The sequence below is a fragment of the Solanum lycopersicum genome, chromosome 6 (assembly GCF_036512215.1).
Source record: "Solanum lycopersicum chromosome 6, SLM_r2.1".
Taxonomy (NCBI): Eukaryota; Viridiplantae; Streptophyta; class Magnoliopsida; order Solanales; family Solanaceae; genus Solanum; species Solanum lycopersicum.
This window is the reverse complement of record NC_090805.1, coordinates 756,515-774,120: the sequence shown is the minus strand read 5'-3', so window position 1 is coordinate 774,120 and position 17,606 is coordinate 756,515. Positions and strand designations below refer to the sequence as shown.

The 17,606-nt window shown below is 32.8% G+C and overlaps 2 protein-coding genes across 3 annotated transcripts; both read right to left on the bottom strand.

The window, feature by feature from the left end:
* Window positions 1-528: 528 nt before the first annotated feature.
* Window positions 529-2,001, bottom strand: LOC113002614 (transcription factor LUX-like). Its single transcript, NM_001365457.1, is given in 2 exon segments — window positions 529-805; window positions 892-2,001. A coding segment is annotated over 1 exon segment (921 nt). The 5' UTR covers window positions 1,832-2,001; the 3' UTR covers window positions 529-805; window positions 892-910.
* A 4,387-nt stretch (window positions 2,002-6,388) lies between these two features.
* On the bottom strand, window positions 6,389-15,838 carry LOC101257175 (pumilio homolog 2). 2 transcript variants are annotated; one of them, XM_019214375.3, is made up of 11 exons: window positions 14,758-15,838; window positions 13,843-14,402; window positions 11,709-12,144; window positions 10,713-11,637; window positions 10,485-10,626; window positions 10,264-10,371; window positions 9,858-10,070; window positions 9,663-9,773; window positions 8,642-8,836; window positions 7,051-7,225; window positions 6,389-6,802 (listed from the first exon to the last, which is right to left on the bottom strand). In XM_019214375.3, exons 2-11 carry the CDS (start codon window positions 14,389-14,391, stop codon window positions 6,765-6,767), a joined length of 2,892 nt encoding a protein of 963 aa, XP_019069920.1. In that variant the 5' UTR covers window positions 14,392-14,402; window positions 14,758-15,838; the 3' UTR covers window positions 6,389-6,764. The 2 variants fall into 2 exon arrangements, with proteins under 2 accessions (XP_019069920.1, XP_019069919.1); XM_019214374.3 differs by having other exon boundaries at window positions 13,843-15,723.
* Window positions 15,839-17,606: the final 1,768 nt, after the last annotated feature.

Genomic DNA, 17,606 nt, shown 5'->3' with positions numbered 1-17,606 from the left:
CAAAATTAGAACAGGTTGATCCCTCCTTGAAGTGCTGGTTGTGACGCAGAAAGTCATTTTATGTTCTTACTTGACCATCCATCTTAGTTTGCATCAATTTCAAGAGATCAACAAAAAAAATATTCTTTTAGTATCTTATTCTCTGCAGCTACAGAAATTAGAATAGAACTTTTTATCAGCAACAATACACTTCCAGGACAATGAAGATCAGTGCGTATGACCACCAAATATCCGTTACACGCCAATAATTTATTAAAAAGTGTGACTCATACTATATCGCCAACACTAACTGCCAGATAAAATGTTCTATGGCCTGAAAATTCTTAGAAGTAGTTTGTTTTTTCCCATAGTAATTTTTTTTGCAATTGACCAAAAGGGGAAGTAGTAAACAAGATGTAAGAGTCAGCAGTCACTCCTATATCGTCTACACCCACTTTTTGGAAAAGAGCTGGTTTTGCCATCAATTCATCTATTAAAAACACATCGACACACCAAAAGATACGTAACAATACTTAGCAACACAAAAAGAAAAACAGAATCTGGTTATTCTACTACTTTTCAAGCAAAGTGTGATCGAAACAACAATCTTATCATGTATTATGTCCTCAAGCTCCTTTCTGAATAAGAAGCTACAATCAGAAATGACCTAGCTCTAAGAACTTTAGAGCAATTTATGCAATTTTTTACCTATAAATCTACCAAATCTAAACAAGTAGTAAGAAAAAAGGCCTAAAGGGTCTAACTGGAATTCCTAGTTTGCATTCCACCAAATGAGATTTCTGATGCCACAATCCAGTAATCAACCCTGTACAAACAATTAACTATTATTAGCATACAAAAAGCTATCAAACAGTAGAGTTGCAGCAACTTGTATAGAATCAAGAATCTAACCTCCTTTTTGTGTCTACACCTATTTTTCACCAGGAGCAACATGATGATAAGAACCAAATTTATTTCCAGACCAGTCTCGGGGTTGCCCCATATTATACTGATGATGAAACCCGTGCCCATGTCCATGTACTGACATTCCCATCATAGGCATAGGCACCATTTGTGGCGGATACATCATTGGCATAGGCATAGGCATAGGCATATGACCATTACTACTATGACCATTACCACTGTGTCCATTACCACCGGACTGCTGCAAACTCTGTGGCACAGGCGTAGAAGCGAACAAATGATCAGACGAAGAAGGTCCCTCATTCGACAACCCTTGCATTCTCTTCAAATACAACCTATACTTCTGTAAATGACTAGCAACATTTTCCCTCGTCAGTCCTTCCACATTCATCAGCTGCATAATCGTCTTCGGCACAGCATTTTTAATCCCTAAATGCGCCACAACATCCACAAATCGCTTATGCAGCTGTGGCGTCCAGACTAACCGCGGCCGTTTCAGCGTCTTAGCTGAATTATCATCTCCACAATTCTCATTCCTCAATGCCGAATCAGCCTCTTCAGTAACCATCTCCGGGTCAAGCCTCCGTGTCTTCCTCGACTCGGATCCATCTCTCGTCAGATCCATCTCATCATTCTCATGATTTCTATCTCCATTCCTTCCTTCATTAAAATTATACTTCTCCGACAACATATGTAACTGTCCAGCACGTAGAGACGAAAACGTACTCTCCGAAGCACGATTCACATCCGTCATCGTCTTCGCCGGCTCCGGCGTAATTCTAAACGCCGACGCTAACTCCGGCGGGATTAAAACCTGAGATAACGGCGTCAGATCGTCAAAACTCGGAAGTCCGTCTTCCCACTCGCCAACACGATTATCATCTCCGGCGTAACCATCACCGTCCGTAATTTTCACTTCTTCACCCATAGAGAACCTTCTCAAATCCCAACAGTTTTCCTCTTAAAAAAATTTCTTGTAATTATTTTTTTTCGAAGTTAAATCCAATCTTCCGTGATATCAGTAGAGGATTGGATCAGAGTAACAGGATTTTCCGGTAAGTTCACCGGCGGGCAGAAATTGGGGTATGTGGCGGTGGAAAATAAGGAATATAGTATTAAATAAAGGGGGAAAAGTGTGAGAAAAAGTGCAATATCTGATTCTAAATTGGCCCAGCAATTGCCAACGTGGATGATTTTGCTAGATATTTTTCAATCTTTTTTTACTTAGAATCTTATAAATATCTATTTCTTTTTCTCACTTTTACTTCTTTTTTTTTATATGTTGAAAAAGATGCTTTATGTTAAATTAGATGTGTTTTTATTTGAAATGTAATTTTAATATTCAAAAATTGAAATCATGATTTCACTTATATAATTAAAAAATTATTATAAAAATGTGTTCTTGTTTTTAAAATGAATTAATTATTTGATCAAATGTATCTTTAGGCCAAATCTAGAAAAATATTACTTATACTACGTTAATTTACTTGATTTAAATAAAGTTAGATAAATATATTAAAATTGTGTGAACAGTAATACTAATTAATGTCAATTACGTGAGACATTAATATTTTTTATTAATCTTTCTTACTAGAATCTTATAAATATCTATATCTTTTTCTCACTTTACTTTTTTTTTCGTTGAAAGATACTTATACTTAATAGTATGTATTTTTTTGAAATTGTAATTTAAAGTTTAATAATTATAATTTCAATTCTATAAAAAAGCATTACTTATGCTGCATTATTTTACTTTGTTGAAATTTGTATTAAAGTTAAAGTTTGATAAATATATTAAAATTGTGTGAGTATTTTTTTTTTCTTTTCTTTTACTTGTTTTTTATTATAAAAAATTACTTATATACATTTATTATAAATATTTAATTAAAATGAACAAATAAAAAATAGTAAATATCTAAATCTCTTTCTTACTCTTTTTGCAAGAATCAGTAATTGTTGTAATGTGTAGGTACATAATCTTAGTATTTATGAATTCCTACTTAATTTTCTCAAAGAAAATAGGATTAACTAGGCATTTCAATATTGAATTAGGGGTTCAAATTTGAAGTTTTAACTTTGAAATAAGTATTTTTTTACAAAATTGAATGATTTTTCTAATTTTAATTTCAAATTACGATTTTAAATCTTAATTTCTTCAAAAAGTAGGTTTTAATTTATTTTTTTTAAAATCATTTTTAATTTTTTTTTAAAATATTAAATTTGGTCCATAAATTTATATTTGCGTAAAGAAACTCATTTTTTAAAAAGAAAAGTCGCATGGTTCATGTGAAGAAATTGTTTGTACCAAGTGGGAGGATTATAATTTTTTTTAAAATACTGCTAATTTATTGGATCAATAGATTTTTGTAAAAGTATGTGTATTTGAAATTTTATAATAACGTGTTTTCATAAGTATTTATTTATATAAGAAAACATGAAATTTGTGATTTATTAATGTAGCGTGTTAGAATATTTTAGTACTTTGTTTATGATACAAGTTCTGCTGGTCCAGTAAATTACATACAAATTTGAAAAGTGTTGATAATTTTCATAAATTATGAAATTTTTACTTTATGAGAACAAAAAACAATTTAAAATATTAAAAATTTCATGTTAAAACAAAATTCAACTTTGAATTCACCCTTTGATGGAGATATGATTCTGCTAAAATTTTCGTGATGTAATTTAATTAAACATGACTAAATAAAAAATAAACATTTGCAACTTACAATTTTAAAAATATTATGAGACTTTTATAAATGTTGTCAATCAATATCTTAAAAAAAAAAATCATAAAGTTATTCAGCAAAAAAAAAAAACGACAAGAGTCTTAAATTATAAAGAAAATAATCATCACAAAGTTATTGAACCTAAAATTCACTTTTCATCGCATTTTTTAAGTTGTCATAATATAAAATATAGCCCAAAAAAATAATATCTACGATAGTTCAAATCATCATCATACTTGACTAATGTGTACTTGCAATAGAGAAGTATAATCAATTGGATTCATTGCACCATTGGCAACTTGTTAACAATAATAGCTTAATTATTATTAAAACTATATTTTAAACGGTAATTAGTATTTTTATAAGTGTTTTAAAGCTTATAGACACATTAATTTCACTCATAATTAATTAATATCGAAAAAGACTAAAATTGACAATTGGATGGATTGAAATTAAATTTGGACATATCAAAATGGATCAGGACCGAATCTAACCTAATTTGTTTGGACCAAAATGAATTGGGTCAAACTGGGTTAGTAATTGATCATAACCCAACCCGATCAATTTTTAAAAAGTTTTAGTAGCACATTTTATAAGCTTTTTGGTATATAATAAAAAAAATTCTTTGTTATAACTATATACAACATAAAAATAAAAATAAAAAGTTTTTTAAAAACATTTTGACAAGATTTCATAAAAGAAAGTTTGGGTTACATATCAATCCAAGTTTTAATGGGTTGAAATGCATTCAACTAACAAATGTGGATTAATAACCAATCCAAATTTAAATAGTTTGGTCGAATTGAATCTAATTTCATCATCCTTAATAAATATTTTTATTACTCTTTATTAATATATATATTTACGATTGAATATCACTAGCATAGCGTTGATTCTCAAAGTTACTCCAGAGAATATTGATATGATTCACCCCATAGAAATCAAACTAGACCGATAAAGTTTAAACAATACGTAAACCTAATTACCTATATTGAATAACAGATTAAGGGGTATTGTTTATTCAAATTAGGGTTGTCTAAAATCGAATTGAAATTGATAATTTGAATGGAAGAAAAAGATATTGGTTTATCAATAACATGTTATTGGTTAGCGATGTTGGTGACGCTTTTGGTTTTCTTATTTATCGAGTTATTGATTCTTAATGATTTAAGGGTTTTTTTTAATCGGTTAACCAATAATTCGGTAATAAATTAATTTATTATATTTATAACATTTGATACATAAAGTCTTCCACTCGGGATTTAGTTTTATACTTTTATTTTTGGTCGTTTAAAACTCTCTTTTTTTTTCAAGAATAAGCTTTCTTTCTAATAAGATGTAGTTTGTCAATTCGAGAAACTTCTCGCTCTTCCATATTTTCTCTCTCAAATTTTTATGAATAATTTATTATCTTAGGTTTTGATTTTGATTTTTGGTGAATTTTAGGAGAAAATTGAGGATCAATCTTTAGAAAATAAGAAAAGGTTGTTTTCGTTTAAGTTCCTTTTAATAAGTTTAAAAATAACAACTCAATTACTTTTCTTTGTTGTTGCTACTCTTGAGTTAATGATTGGAAAAAGAAAAATTAATTAATGGAGATTTTTTTTTTTAAAAAAAAATGGGCTCAATTTGTTAGATATATTTTAAATAAGTCTATTAAAGAATTATTAATTTGTCTTTAAAATGCATTAATTGCTGATAATTTTTACACTACATATTCATTCATAACACTTCAACAATGGCAATGGTAGAAGAGATATAGACGTATAGTTGTATACATAAATAACACCGATCAAGATTATGATGCAGTAATAAGTATTTTTCGTGTTCAATCAATCAAAAATCTTGAATTTGACTCCTCTTGGATACAGATTCATTTTTTTTTTTGAGAGTGTTTTACCCCCAATATAGAACTTTCTTACACAAACACGAATTTAACTAAACTTCAATCAAAATATCAAATACTGAATGAAAAAAAATGAAGAAGAAAACAAAAAAAAAGGAGAAAAAAAAGACAACTTACTATGTCAAAGATGGTGAAGATATACTTCTATAAAAACTTCACACTCAATGGTAATTTATTTCATTTTAAAGTAGTTCGCGATAATAAAACTTTTATGGAACATAAGTGTGAAGCTATTTTTAAAAACATGTATATATTTTAAGAAATTTAAATTAAATATGCAATAAAGTTTCAATTTCAAATCAATTTAAATTTCATATGATAACTTCAAATCACAATTTGAGATAATATCTAAATTAGCACTAAATACTTTTGCATTTCCTCCGTTATAAAATGCTAATAACATAATGTTGTGGAAAATGTTATTTTACCATTCTAATCAAATTCTGACTAAAAAGATTTTTTCATACAACAATATTGATATTAAGATTTTATTCAAAGATATTAATAATAAATAAGTGAATAAATCATAATATAAACCAGATGCAACAAATTGACCCAAGAGCAAATATATAACATGAAGTTTAAATCAATCAACAAACAACGTAAACAAGCGCGATACATCCCTTCTATACTTAACCAGAAGTCTCAAATTCAAATCCCGAGTATGAAAAAGAATTTTATTAATATCCCCTTCTACAAATCATATGCTAACGAATCCGGGGCTCCAATGAGACATGGGAAAACAAATAAAAACATAATTCCACATCACCCAAATGAACAAACACAAGCAAGTACAATTGCAGATTAAAGAGTATCAAATAAATCCACAAAAAGAGTAGAAAACTGAGGATTTGAGATGAAGTAGAATATACTTGGCCATAAAAGAAATAAAATTGTCGAAATACCATACAATAAAATTCTGACCTTCCCCTAAAACATCAACTCTCCAACAAAAGGCAACATTTGTACAGTCGCGTCGATGTAAAACTACCTCGCCTTTTTTATCTTCCTTTTTTTTTACACCTCAACTTCCATCTGCACAGCCATCTCGAATATTTGACATCTGAGCTTCAGCATACCTGATATTTATGTTTTTTTAACTACACAATGTACATCTCCTCTAGTACATGCAACAACTTTTATTTGCAAATAACAAAACACAGATGTGGAAGATAGGTAGCTCAAACTAGCCTCAGTTAGCTGTACAACTTTCTTTTCCTACATGACTAAGCAGTACTTAGGGACTGCGCAGCAATCCTCCTTTCTGCAAAACAACAGCATACAAAAATCATTTAGCAGACGTTCGGACAATATTCAGTTGAAACCTCAAAACAAAACAAGTTATTGAAGTCGGAAGTTGGAGAACGAGTCTTTGTAAGTTGGAATTGTATCACTTGGAAAAAAGGTTGGAAGATTTATAAGTGAATTTTTTTTTTCAATAGTGCTGTATTTGCATGTAAAGTTATGGCCAAAAACACCATCTAGACAAGTACAAACAGAAAAAGAGCTCACCCCCAGCAGCAACTAGCTTTTCAACACGGGCGACAATATGCTTTCCGTAAGTATATTTCTTCAGAGCATTCAAGTGAACTTTAATTCTCGACATGATCAGCTCGCGTTGCTGATCACTACAAGTTTCCAGAACCTTCTGTACTACATAATTTGCAAACTGATCTTTCATCATAGCCTGGATAAAAAGAAGAAAGATGTGAAAACACAATGCACAACTGATTTCAATTAGAGAAGAGAGAAGAGAAACAAGACTATTTAAAAGTTTATATGTTACAACTGCTACCAAAATCAAAACCATAGGTACATGTGGTAGTACTTCTTAGATAAACTCTATTCCCAAAGATGCAAAGAGTAATAGCATGATATTGTTGAGGTAAAATAATTATATAGAAAACTCGGGGTATCTTGACATAGAGAAAACACTCCAGGCGAACACCCACCCCACTTGCTCCATCTTTTTTTGAGAAGAGTTCCAACACATCAGTCTAAGCATCCAAAGTCGAGTAGTTTTGTTAAAATGGGACCAAACATGTCAAGATGTCAAAAAGCACAAACAAAATACAAAGGTCAGAAGAGACAGCTACCTCTGCCCGCCAACCATGATATGTTTGGAACGGTGAATAAATTAACAACCAAAAACTTATGCAACATCACCATTTGCCTCAGTTTCAAATGCCTTTTAGCAACTGTCAAGGGCAAGTCAATGCTGGTCACAGTGCAGCTAGTTTTAAGAGAAGTTTAGAAATTATAGCTAACACATATCACTTTTGTGCTTATTTTGAATTCAACATAATCCATGATTTTAGTTTGAATAAAGCAAGAGAGTTCAATATCTTATCTTCAATTCGGCAACAGTTGGTTTTGAGGTTTTTCTGGGTTAATTTTTGGAGCTAGGAAACTGAATAATAGAAGAATCGGGATTAATGAATGATTGTTTGGTAACTTCATCTTCAACCACTTCTTGCCTTTCAAAAACAAGTGCCACAAAATATCGGTTATACCAATTTTTTCTTCCAAGTTCAACCTTTCTTAAGAGACTGATGTCCCATTCAAGCTACATCCTAAAATTAAAACAGCTGGGAACCTTAGCGATTAATCTGAGACTGCAATGCCATGCATCTCAACAGGAACAGGAACATAAACAGAGGTAAAGAACTTGATAGGGTTGTATCTCAATAGAGGCCCACCAAAAGACAACAATCATTAGTTCAGCAATCTCTAGGCTCAAACATCCTATCCAGAAGCTCCAACATATCCTCAACCAAGCTTGCTACCCCGGAATTTGGAAATTCAGGCAGGTGCATGCAAGAGTTTAAAAGTTCAACAAATGCTCAACATAGGTGGATTATACTCCACCCTGATGCAGCAGCAACATCATACCTAGTGTAACTGGGTCTGGGTCTGCCCAAGGTGATGTGTAAGCAATCTTACCCCCATCTTGTGAAGATAGAGAAGTTGCTTACAATAATAAAAAAATTGAAGTTCCCATATAGGTTATCTTGAAGCAGTACTGAATATTATGAACCCAGTAGCCATATGCAAATCAAAATCCTGCTTAAATGGTAAAATGTTGAATAAAATTTAGACAAACCTGAAGAGGCTCATTTTCATCAGTTGTGCCAAGCATCTCATTCACCAATAGCTGTCGTTCACTGGAATTACAGAAAGTTAAACACTTCTCAACAACGTTCGAAGCAAATTTCTGCTGGCTCATTTGTACAATCTTCCCAGCTAGTTCCTGAATTATAGTAGAGCGCTCATCCGGCTTCCCGTGCTCCAATACATGCTGGAAGTATTGCATTTGAAACAACAGAGGGATGAATAAGTACAAGGAAAAAAGGTCGAATTGTACCTCAGTATAGGGATGCAAGACATCTTTGCTAAATTTTTACAAGCAAACTTTTAACCGAATAAAAGAGCGCTTTCACTCACTAATACTCTATTAAAACAAAATCAAAGGAAGCAAATAAGAACTCAAGAAGGGCTTCTGTCTTATAATAGAGGGGAATACCATTTCTTAATAACCTTTTTCTTCTAGCCAGAACAGGTACTAGGTTCCCCATTTAGCATCCTGTTAAGGGTGACGGCATACATTGGTAACACTAGAGAACCACGTGAATGTGTATGTGCGTGCATATGGTTGAAATTTTTTGTGAATAGTTTTTCAATTTTCTAACTTCTAGTTTTCAAAGAAGTAAAAAAAAAAATTAACGACATCGCAAACAACTAAAGTTGCGAAACTGACAGAGCCATCAATCAATGGAATGAAATGTGTGATATTCCATATTTAAAAATAAGCAAAGTATATGCTCATAACAGAACTTCTTGTGTCTGCTGGGAGGGTTAGATGTTCAGGGAGTTCTGTATTTCCCTGTAATGTCTTTGTACATCTTGGTACTTCATTACAGTAATCAACTTTTACCTTATCAAAATAAAATCAGGAATTCCCAACTCGGGTACATTTTATGCATTGCTCCATACTAGTCAAGAAGTGAAGATAGTGTGTACAAAAAACAACTAATTCAAGAAAAAGAACCAAAAAATAGTTACTTCTAAATACGATAGTCCACACGCCAGCTGCAGCAAATTGCTGAGTAGTGAATATTACATACCTGAACAACATAATTGCCATATTGATCTTGTGCCAACATGCTTACAGATCCAAGGATTTCTTCCATCACTTTACTTTGAGTTTCTGGATTGTCACAGTGTTCCAATACTCTCTGAAAGATCAAGGATCAAGGAATATTAGTACTATATCAAAGTAAATTACAATGACAAATGGGTAAGAAACATCACTTATCTACCTGTATAACTCGACAGCCATATGGATGGGTTGAGAGAGTAATAACTTGTCCAAAAAATGTTGAGACGATAAATTGGATATGAAGTTCTGGTACGCATTCAATACATTTCTGAATGACATGATTACCATTCTGATCTCGTACACAGCGCATAACATGACCATCAAGCTCCTCAACCATTTTAATTTTCTGGTCCACGTCAACTACTTCTATTGCCTGCAGAGTCAACCATACCACAATTTTCATCTCAATATAACTCATGTTATTGAGAAGAAGCTGATAATCAGCCCAGAGAGCCCACTGGTTGGTGCTAACTTTTAGTGTATCAGAATAAAAACCAAAACAAAAGATTAATCTAGCAGATAACACTTGAGCATGTATGAGCATTCCTAGATTCACTTTGGCATACCTTTTGTATCACACGACAACCATACATTTGAAGGCTCAGCGTTAGAACATGCCCAAAGAGTATGCTAGCCAATTCTCTCCTCTGAGATGCCATTCCATGTTCAAAAAACTGCACGAGAAATAGATGCATTATAACCCATTTAAAGAGAAACAAAGCAGACTTGGAGATCATGCACCTCAACATCAATATATACTCCATAGAACAACCAAAGTTAGAGATACCTTCTGGATTACATAATTCCCAAAGACATCAGTCATCAAAGTAAGAGCTTGGGGGAAAATTTCCTGGAAAACCATGTTTTTTTCCTCAGTGGTTGCAGTTTCGAGTTTTTGTTGAATGAATCGGCTCCCATACTGGTCAGCACTGATCACAGGTGATATTTATAGTTTTAGAAGTGAGGCTAGTTTAAGTAGGTAAAGACCAAGTAGAACAAAATTAATGATACATACCTGAACTCAACAACGTGACCTGCAATTTCTGAAAGTTCAAAACACTTGGCCTTGTTGCTTTTGAACTCCTCCAGTAGGGAGGATGCGACGCTGTTCTCCATGTTATCCAAGTGATATGGTCCCATGACACCTCCAGCTATGTTTCTTATTCTACCAGGAAATCTCATATTATAATCACTATGCCTCATAGGACTACCAGGTCCTACTGGAGAGACTGGACTTGCTAAAGGACTCCCAGGATATGATAGACCAACTCCAAATGCAGAATTTCCATAATAGCCAGGATGACCTGAACCGCTAGTCTTGCTATTTAATGGGACCCCATATTGAGATTTCTGAGGTAGCACACTACTGAGATAAGCTTTCTGAAACAAGTCCACATATGAATTACCCATATAGTTCCTGTCCAAGGAAGGATCATTAAGAACAGCAACCTGCGCAGCATATTCAGCTGACAAGTACTGAAGATACATAGGATCCATGAATGATGCTGGCACAGCATTTCCTCCCATTTGATTTCCCATTCTGCTGAGAGTCTGCTCTGAGGTTGCAGCGCTTAAATTAGATCCCCCCAACATTCGAGAGTCCAAACCAGGTACAGCCATCGCTGATGCAGCAGCAGCATTTCCAAATAAAGGTGGCAAATTATAGTTGCCAAGATGGCTTGACATTGGACTGACAGCATGACCACTTAATCCATAATTAGAAAAGGATGAATTTGGACTATCCAAATGGGGATACTGAGACAGTACGCCACCTCCACCATTCAATCCCGACGTTGGGGATCCTTTGAGGTATGAACTACTGGAGCCAGTAACAGCAACAGAATATGGTACTTTCGCAGACTGAGCATTAGAAGCCACATTAAACTGGGGGGATTCGGATTGCTTCAAGAAATCATGCTGCTTCGTACTATTCTGCCCACCTGCAAGATTGTGAGGATAGTATTAAAACCAATATCATGTTCAATCCAAGAGATGATCTCAACTAACGTACCATTAGATATATTTATGCCAGATAAAGCAGCAACAAGCTCTGAAGACTCGGTTCTGTGAGACGACACACCATTAAACGGATTTGGACTACTAACACTTCTCTTCTCTGAATTGACTACCCTGCCCCCACCAATAGGTGTGAGGGAAGGGCTAGGAGCTCTTGCAATGTGTTGGGGATCAGGAGTGGTACTTCTTGATAAGGAAGCCCCCAAAGCAGCAGCATATGAATAGGAAGTAGGAACCTCATCATGTTGAGCAGCAGATGGGATTTGTGTGCTTGATGCAGACCTTATTGGCTTTGAAGAAGAAACCTCGTGACGAAGATGAGAAAGCTCACCTTCTACTGAACCTATTGTATCAGCACTTCCGTCAAAAGCATTTCGGCTAGCCGGACGTGAAGGATGACCAGGAGCAGGAGATACACGGCTAAAGTCATCCTGGAGGAAACATGGTTTAAAACCCATCAGATGATTGTGTAAAATTCTATTTCTCGAGATTAAACATAAGGGAAATTTCTCATTAGTTGAAATAATAACAAATATCGTCACTCAACTTTTAAATGGAAGGAAAAAAAATTCTCTAAAAAAACAAATGTATGTTGATTGAAACTCAAAAATTCTGTAACCCAAAAAATAGAAAATGGAAAAAAGGAAAGAGATTGGCAACACAACAACACATATACAAATCAGATGCCAGACAGAAGACAGATCCATTTTCATTTAAGAAGATTAAAAAATTTGTAAGGTTCAGAAAATCATCCAAAACAACACTTTATACAGTACAGCAATTCCATTCAGCTGGAAACCGACATAATATAAAGAGAAACTATACATCACAGGAGAAGGGAGAAGGATGGAGCACAACATCCACCAACCAGAAAAGCAGATTTGAAATGTCGGAACAGAGATCAAACATGGCTTAGTGTACTCAATGGCGTAAGAAGTGAACGACATGCATTTTCATACAATTAATGATTAAACAAAGAAATGCAACAACATTTCTACAATATTATTAATTGTTACAAAAATTTTGCACTCACCATGCGAATGCCAAAAACCGATATCATATAGGAACCATATATACAACAACCAATATCACTATCTTGTATCGCTTAATGAACTAATGGGCATTTTCAAACCCAGTAAACAACAAAGGCAACATTCTTCCAGTTGAGAAGAGATGCTTGCTTTAATTGGAGCACAAGCGCACCATTATTAGGGTCTTAATTGTTTATGAGCTAAAGGGTGTTCTGACACAGTGAACAAGAAACACAACATTGTAAGAGATGTTTGCTCTTATTGGAGTATGCAAAGCTCGCGTTTCCTCAGAGCCAATTCCGCACTTGATACGAGTAATTGTTACACTCAAAACAACAACAACAACAACAAAAACATATCCAATGTAATCCCATAAGTAGGGGCTGAGGAGGGTGGAATGTACGAGACCTTACCCCTACATCCTAGAGATAATTGTTACACTATTTTGCTCTTATCATGTGAATGCAAAACAAGTCTCTTATCTGGAACAAAAAGTATTCATTCTTCCAGATGGTCAGTTGATTTTAACTTCGAAGGACCCCCCTTTAATCATAAATGTTGGCCAAAGATGTAGAACTGCCTCCAGCCTAATCAACTTAAGAAAGATGATTGACAGAAGAGTATCATGTCTACAAAGACATCTTGCAAACAAAGTGGTATAACAAAGAGTGTCACAGACGAAAACAATGATTAGGAAACACACAAATTTTAAGCAACTTTAACGATAGGAGACCTTCCACGAATGACTCAAAATATTATCATGAAAGATTTGTGCTGCCAATTGTTACCATTCAATGGTACCAGTTTACATGAATCAACTATCATGTAGAATTCATGCCACACAATAACAAAAAATTCCACAAACTGAAAATACCAAGTCCAGCCAAAACAGCTCAAGGAAACTTGCAGGGTATTTCATTCTAAGTAGAAACATACTGGTTGAGAAGTAACACAAATGAGATAAATTTCATGAAGCATTAATACCAAATGTTAATTGTTGCACTTTCAAAGCATTTTAATAGTTGAATTTGGGATCCAACAACCATAAGCCAAAGTTGAAATTGTAAAAGATGCACTAGACAAAGTTTAAGTATGCACCTGGAACATTTCAGCAATGCTCTTCTTTTTACTACCTAGTCCTAGTCCTGGCAAACCAATCAGCCCATCACCACCCCATTCCACTGAACCCTGCAATTTATCCGTCTCATTCTCGCTCTCTGCTTTTTTCGAGTTAAATCCGGGAGGCATAGGAAAAGGTGACCTCCCACCATTACCATTATCATTCTTGTTTACCTTCCTCCTATCACCAATAGCAGAGCTCCCTCCTTGCAACCTCTGTGAAAAACGCCAATCTTCTTTGGACAACAGTGGTGGAGGCAACCTAGGATTAAGATTTACATTCGAGTAATAGTAAGATAAGTAAGCAGGATCAGACCTTAGCTCCTCCTCAGACATGAAACCACTATTATTAAACAATCCACCCACTGCATTCAACGAACCCTCAACAGTAGGTGGAGCTGACCCACTTCTATACATATTCAGCTCCTTTTCACGATCATCAGCTTCTTGTCGTCGCTGGTCACGAAGCAACATCCCAATCTCTGTCTCAAACTCATCTCCAAACGAATTTTCATTGTTTCCCATCATTGGTCTCCTACCTAATTCAGATACCATATTCACAAACTTAATACAGCCAATAACACACGCATTCCAAAATCCTTAACAGCCCAATGAAGTTATCAAAATCAAGATTATAATAAACCTTTATAATCTAAAAAACCCAAGAAGACAAGCTCAAAATCCTGTTGATCAACTAAAATTCCAAGAAACCTCTTTTTTCAACATCCCCTAATCAAACACCAATTACACAGTCAGTCCACAACAAATATAATCACTACCCACAATCCTTAACAAACCAAGAAATCTATCAAAAATCAAAACTTTATCATATAAACCTACAAACCCCACGTATAAAACCTCAAAATAAAATCTTTCAGCTCATAAAAACCAAACCTTAGATCAAATTAAATTCCAAGAAACCTCTTTCCTCAACATCCAGCCTCCAAGACCTCCATGATCAAACACCAAATTTTACACAGTCAGTCCAGAACAAAAATATAATCAACACCCACAAACCCTACCAACACAAGGAAAAAAAAAACCAAAACTTTTTTTCACATATAAACCTCAAAACTACAAAACACCACATGAAAACATAAGATTTAAGCTCATAAAAACCCAATCTTTGATTACAAAACTTCAAGAAAGTGTCTTTTTCTGAACAAAGAGTGAGCAAATGTTAGATATGATGAAAGTTTATATGGGAGAAAAGAGAGAAAAAAAAAATCTGGCGGCGAATCAATCCTGTTTTAGGGTTTTGTTTTTGAAGTACTGTTAGGGAAGAGCTGATTAAATGCAAAAAAAAAAACAGATACTTTTTATTCAATATAGATGTTTTATAGGAAGCATATAGAAGAAAATATTCTTTTTTTTTCCTTGTTTTCAGAAAAGTAAGTTAAAAACAAACCTAATCATAAATTATTTTATTATTTTTATTTTTATATATAAGAAACAACAAAAATGATTTTCCCTTTCATAAATCATAAAAAAAAAAAGGGGGGGTTAATCTTTCTTTTTCTTTTCTATTTTTCTTGTTGTTAGAAGGAAAGGATAAGTTTGAACATAACAAGTCAAGAGGCTATTTTTAATCAAAAAATTTATCTATTAATCTCATGATCATTGTATTATTCGTTTTTCTTTATTATTGTATTTTATTTTATACTTATTTTTAATTAAATAAAAAAATTATTTAAAATGGTTTATTTTTAATTACAAGATAAAAATAACATTTTATTTATATCTGTTTTTTCAGATTTATGAAGTTATACGAATCATTTTATTCTTATTATGATTATTAAATTAATTAGTAAGATATTATCAACGATAATAATGTATCAGGTGTATATCAACGAAAATAATAAAAAATTTATAAGTAATTAAAAAAAATTAGATGTATGTAGAAAAATAAAGTGACGTTTGTTTTGTATGCCTAGTCTTCACAAAGAAGAATCTGAAAATTGCCACGTCTCCTATTAATTAAATTGGGGACTGCCATTCTTTAAATTCTCTCTCCTTTCTCCAAAGAAAGTTTCATATTTTTGGTAAATATCTCATATTTATTCTCTTTTATATTTGGAAAAAAGGAAAGAAAAAAAAACTTGACAAATGATTTTTAGAGAGAAAAAAATTAAAAGATTTGACAAATGAATTTGTTTTTTTTTTTTTTGACAAGGGAGTATTTAACCTTTTCTTTTTTACTTTTTTTTGTTTTAGTTTATGTAATGATATTTAAAGAACTTTCAGATATAATCACTTAAAATAGTCTAATTATATTTTGTTGTTAAGTTTGATAATTACTATTCATCGTAGCGAGCGAGATTAGGGAGAGAAAGATGAGAAGCGAGCGAGAGAGGATAGAAAGCGAGAAAAGGGTGAATTATATATGTATATCGGGTAGATGATTGTATATTATATATATGTATTTGTATATTATGACGAGCGAGATTGAAAAATGAAGGAGAGAGACAAACGAGATTGGAAGAGGAAAGAGAAAAGCGAGCTAGATTCAGAGAAGGAGAAGAGAAACGAACAAGAGAGAACAATAATTTGTATAATTTGTCAAAATGTTTTGAACATAATACTAACTCCTGAGAATGTGATGAAGATGACGACGATGTGGGAGATCAGTGAGAAGGTGAGGGTATTTTTTACTATCACAAAGGTGAAAACTACTCGTATGAGTTAAAAGCATCTATTATAATTATAATAATAATACATAAAACACTTTTTTTAAGAATATCATCGATGATAAAATCTTACTAAAAATAATTTGGTGAAATAAGAGACTATACATATCTTGTAATATACGTTATTTGTTGACACGTTAAATTTTTTTAAAAAAACTCCATCTTTATAAAAGTTTCAGTTAAAGTCACCGTAGATTCTAATTCAATCTTACGCAAACATCATTTAATTTCTCGAAAATTATGTATTTCAATACTGTACGTCAACCTCTCACGTATTGTGGTTAGTAATATTTAAGTGAAAAGATTCGTCAAATTATCAACGGAGTGAATTTATTGATCATTTATTTCACTATTCTATTGAAGATTGTATATGGGATGGGATACCATGGGCATTTAGGTCATGTAGCTGGTTAAATGAAGTGATACAAATGGAATTTTAATTTCAGCAAATAGAAATCCACATAATAAATAACAAAAATAAATTTAAGTTAGCTTTAAGGGTAAAAATGAATTAAAAAAAAAGATTCAGCAAATGGTATTTTTTGACAAATAGGTGGATAAGGGATATATTTAAACCTTTACTGATAGTTTTGTACCTTTTTATGTATTATAAAAAAAATATATTGAAAAAACATCAATATGCTTAGGAGAAATCTCTATAAACAAGACTCTCCAAACAGCTACATTGTCGATGATATTGTGTATTGATATGAGACGAGGGATCTTCAATTTGTACTCTTTGAATTTTTTCCTCTAAGAAAAAAATAAATCAAATATGAAAAAATTATGTTTTTCTTTCGCGAAAAAATGTAAATAAGCCCAATTATAGGTAATTTGTCTAACCCATCCATAATTTTAGGGGTTGGTTCAAGATAATTTGAATTGACATATCTTAATTCATTTAGGCCTTGACCAATTTCAAGAGAATTCTCAATTGAGCTTAATTTAATCTCAAATTTCACCCCGTTTATGATTCTTTATTTGCATTGATATAATGTATGTTCCCATACTGAATATGTGAATTACTATCTATATTGAAATTCAAGTTGTGATTAT

What these genes read in the sequence shown, in the direction of transcription:
- LOC101257175 (XM_019214374.3), bottom strand. Translation starts at nt 14,418, where the DNA reads ATGGTATCTGAATTAGGTAGGAGACCAATGATGGGAAACAATGAAAAT. An exon ending in GGTCACGTTGTTGAGTTCAG is followed by an intron (nt 10,627 to 10,712) that starts GTATGTATCATT and finishes ACCTGTGATCAG; the next exon opens with TGCTGACCAGTATGGGAGCC. An exon ending in AAAGCTAGTTGCTGCTGGGG is followed by an intron (nt 6,803 to 7,050) that starts GTGAGCTCTTTT and finishes GTTGTTTTGCAG; the next exon opens with AAAGGAGGATTGCTGCGCAG.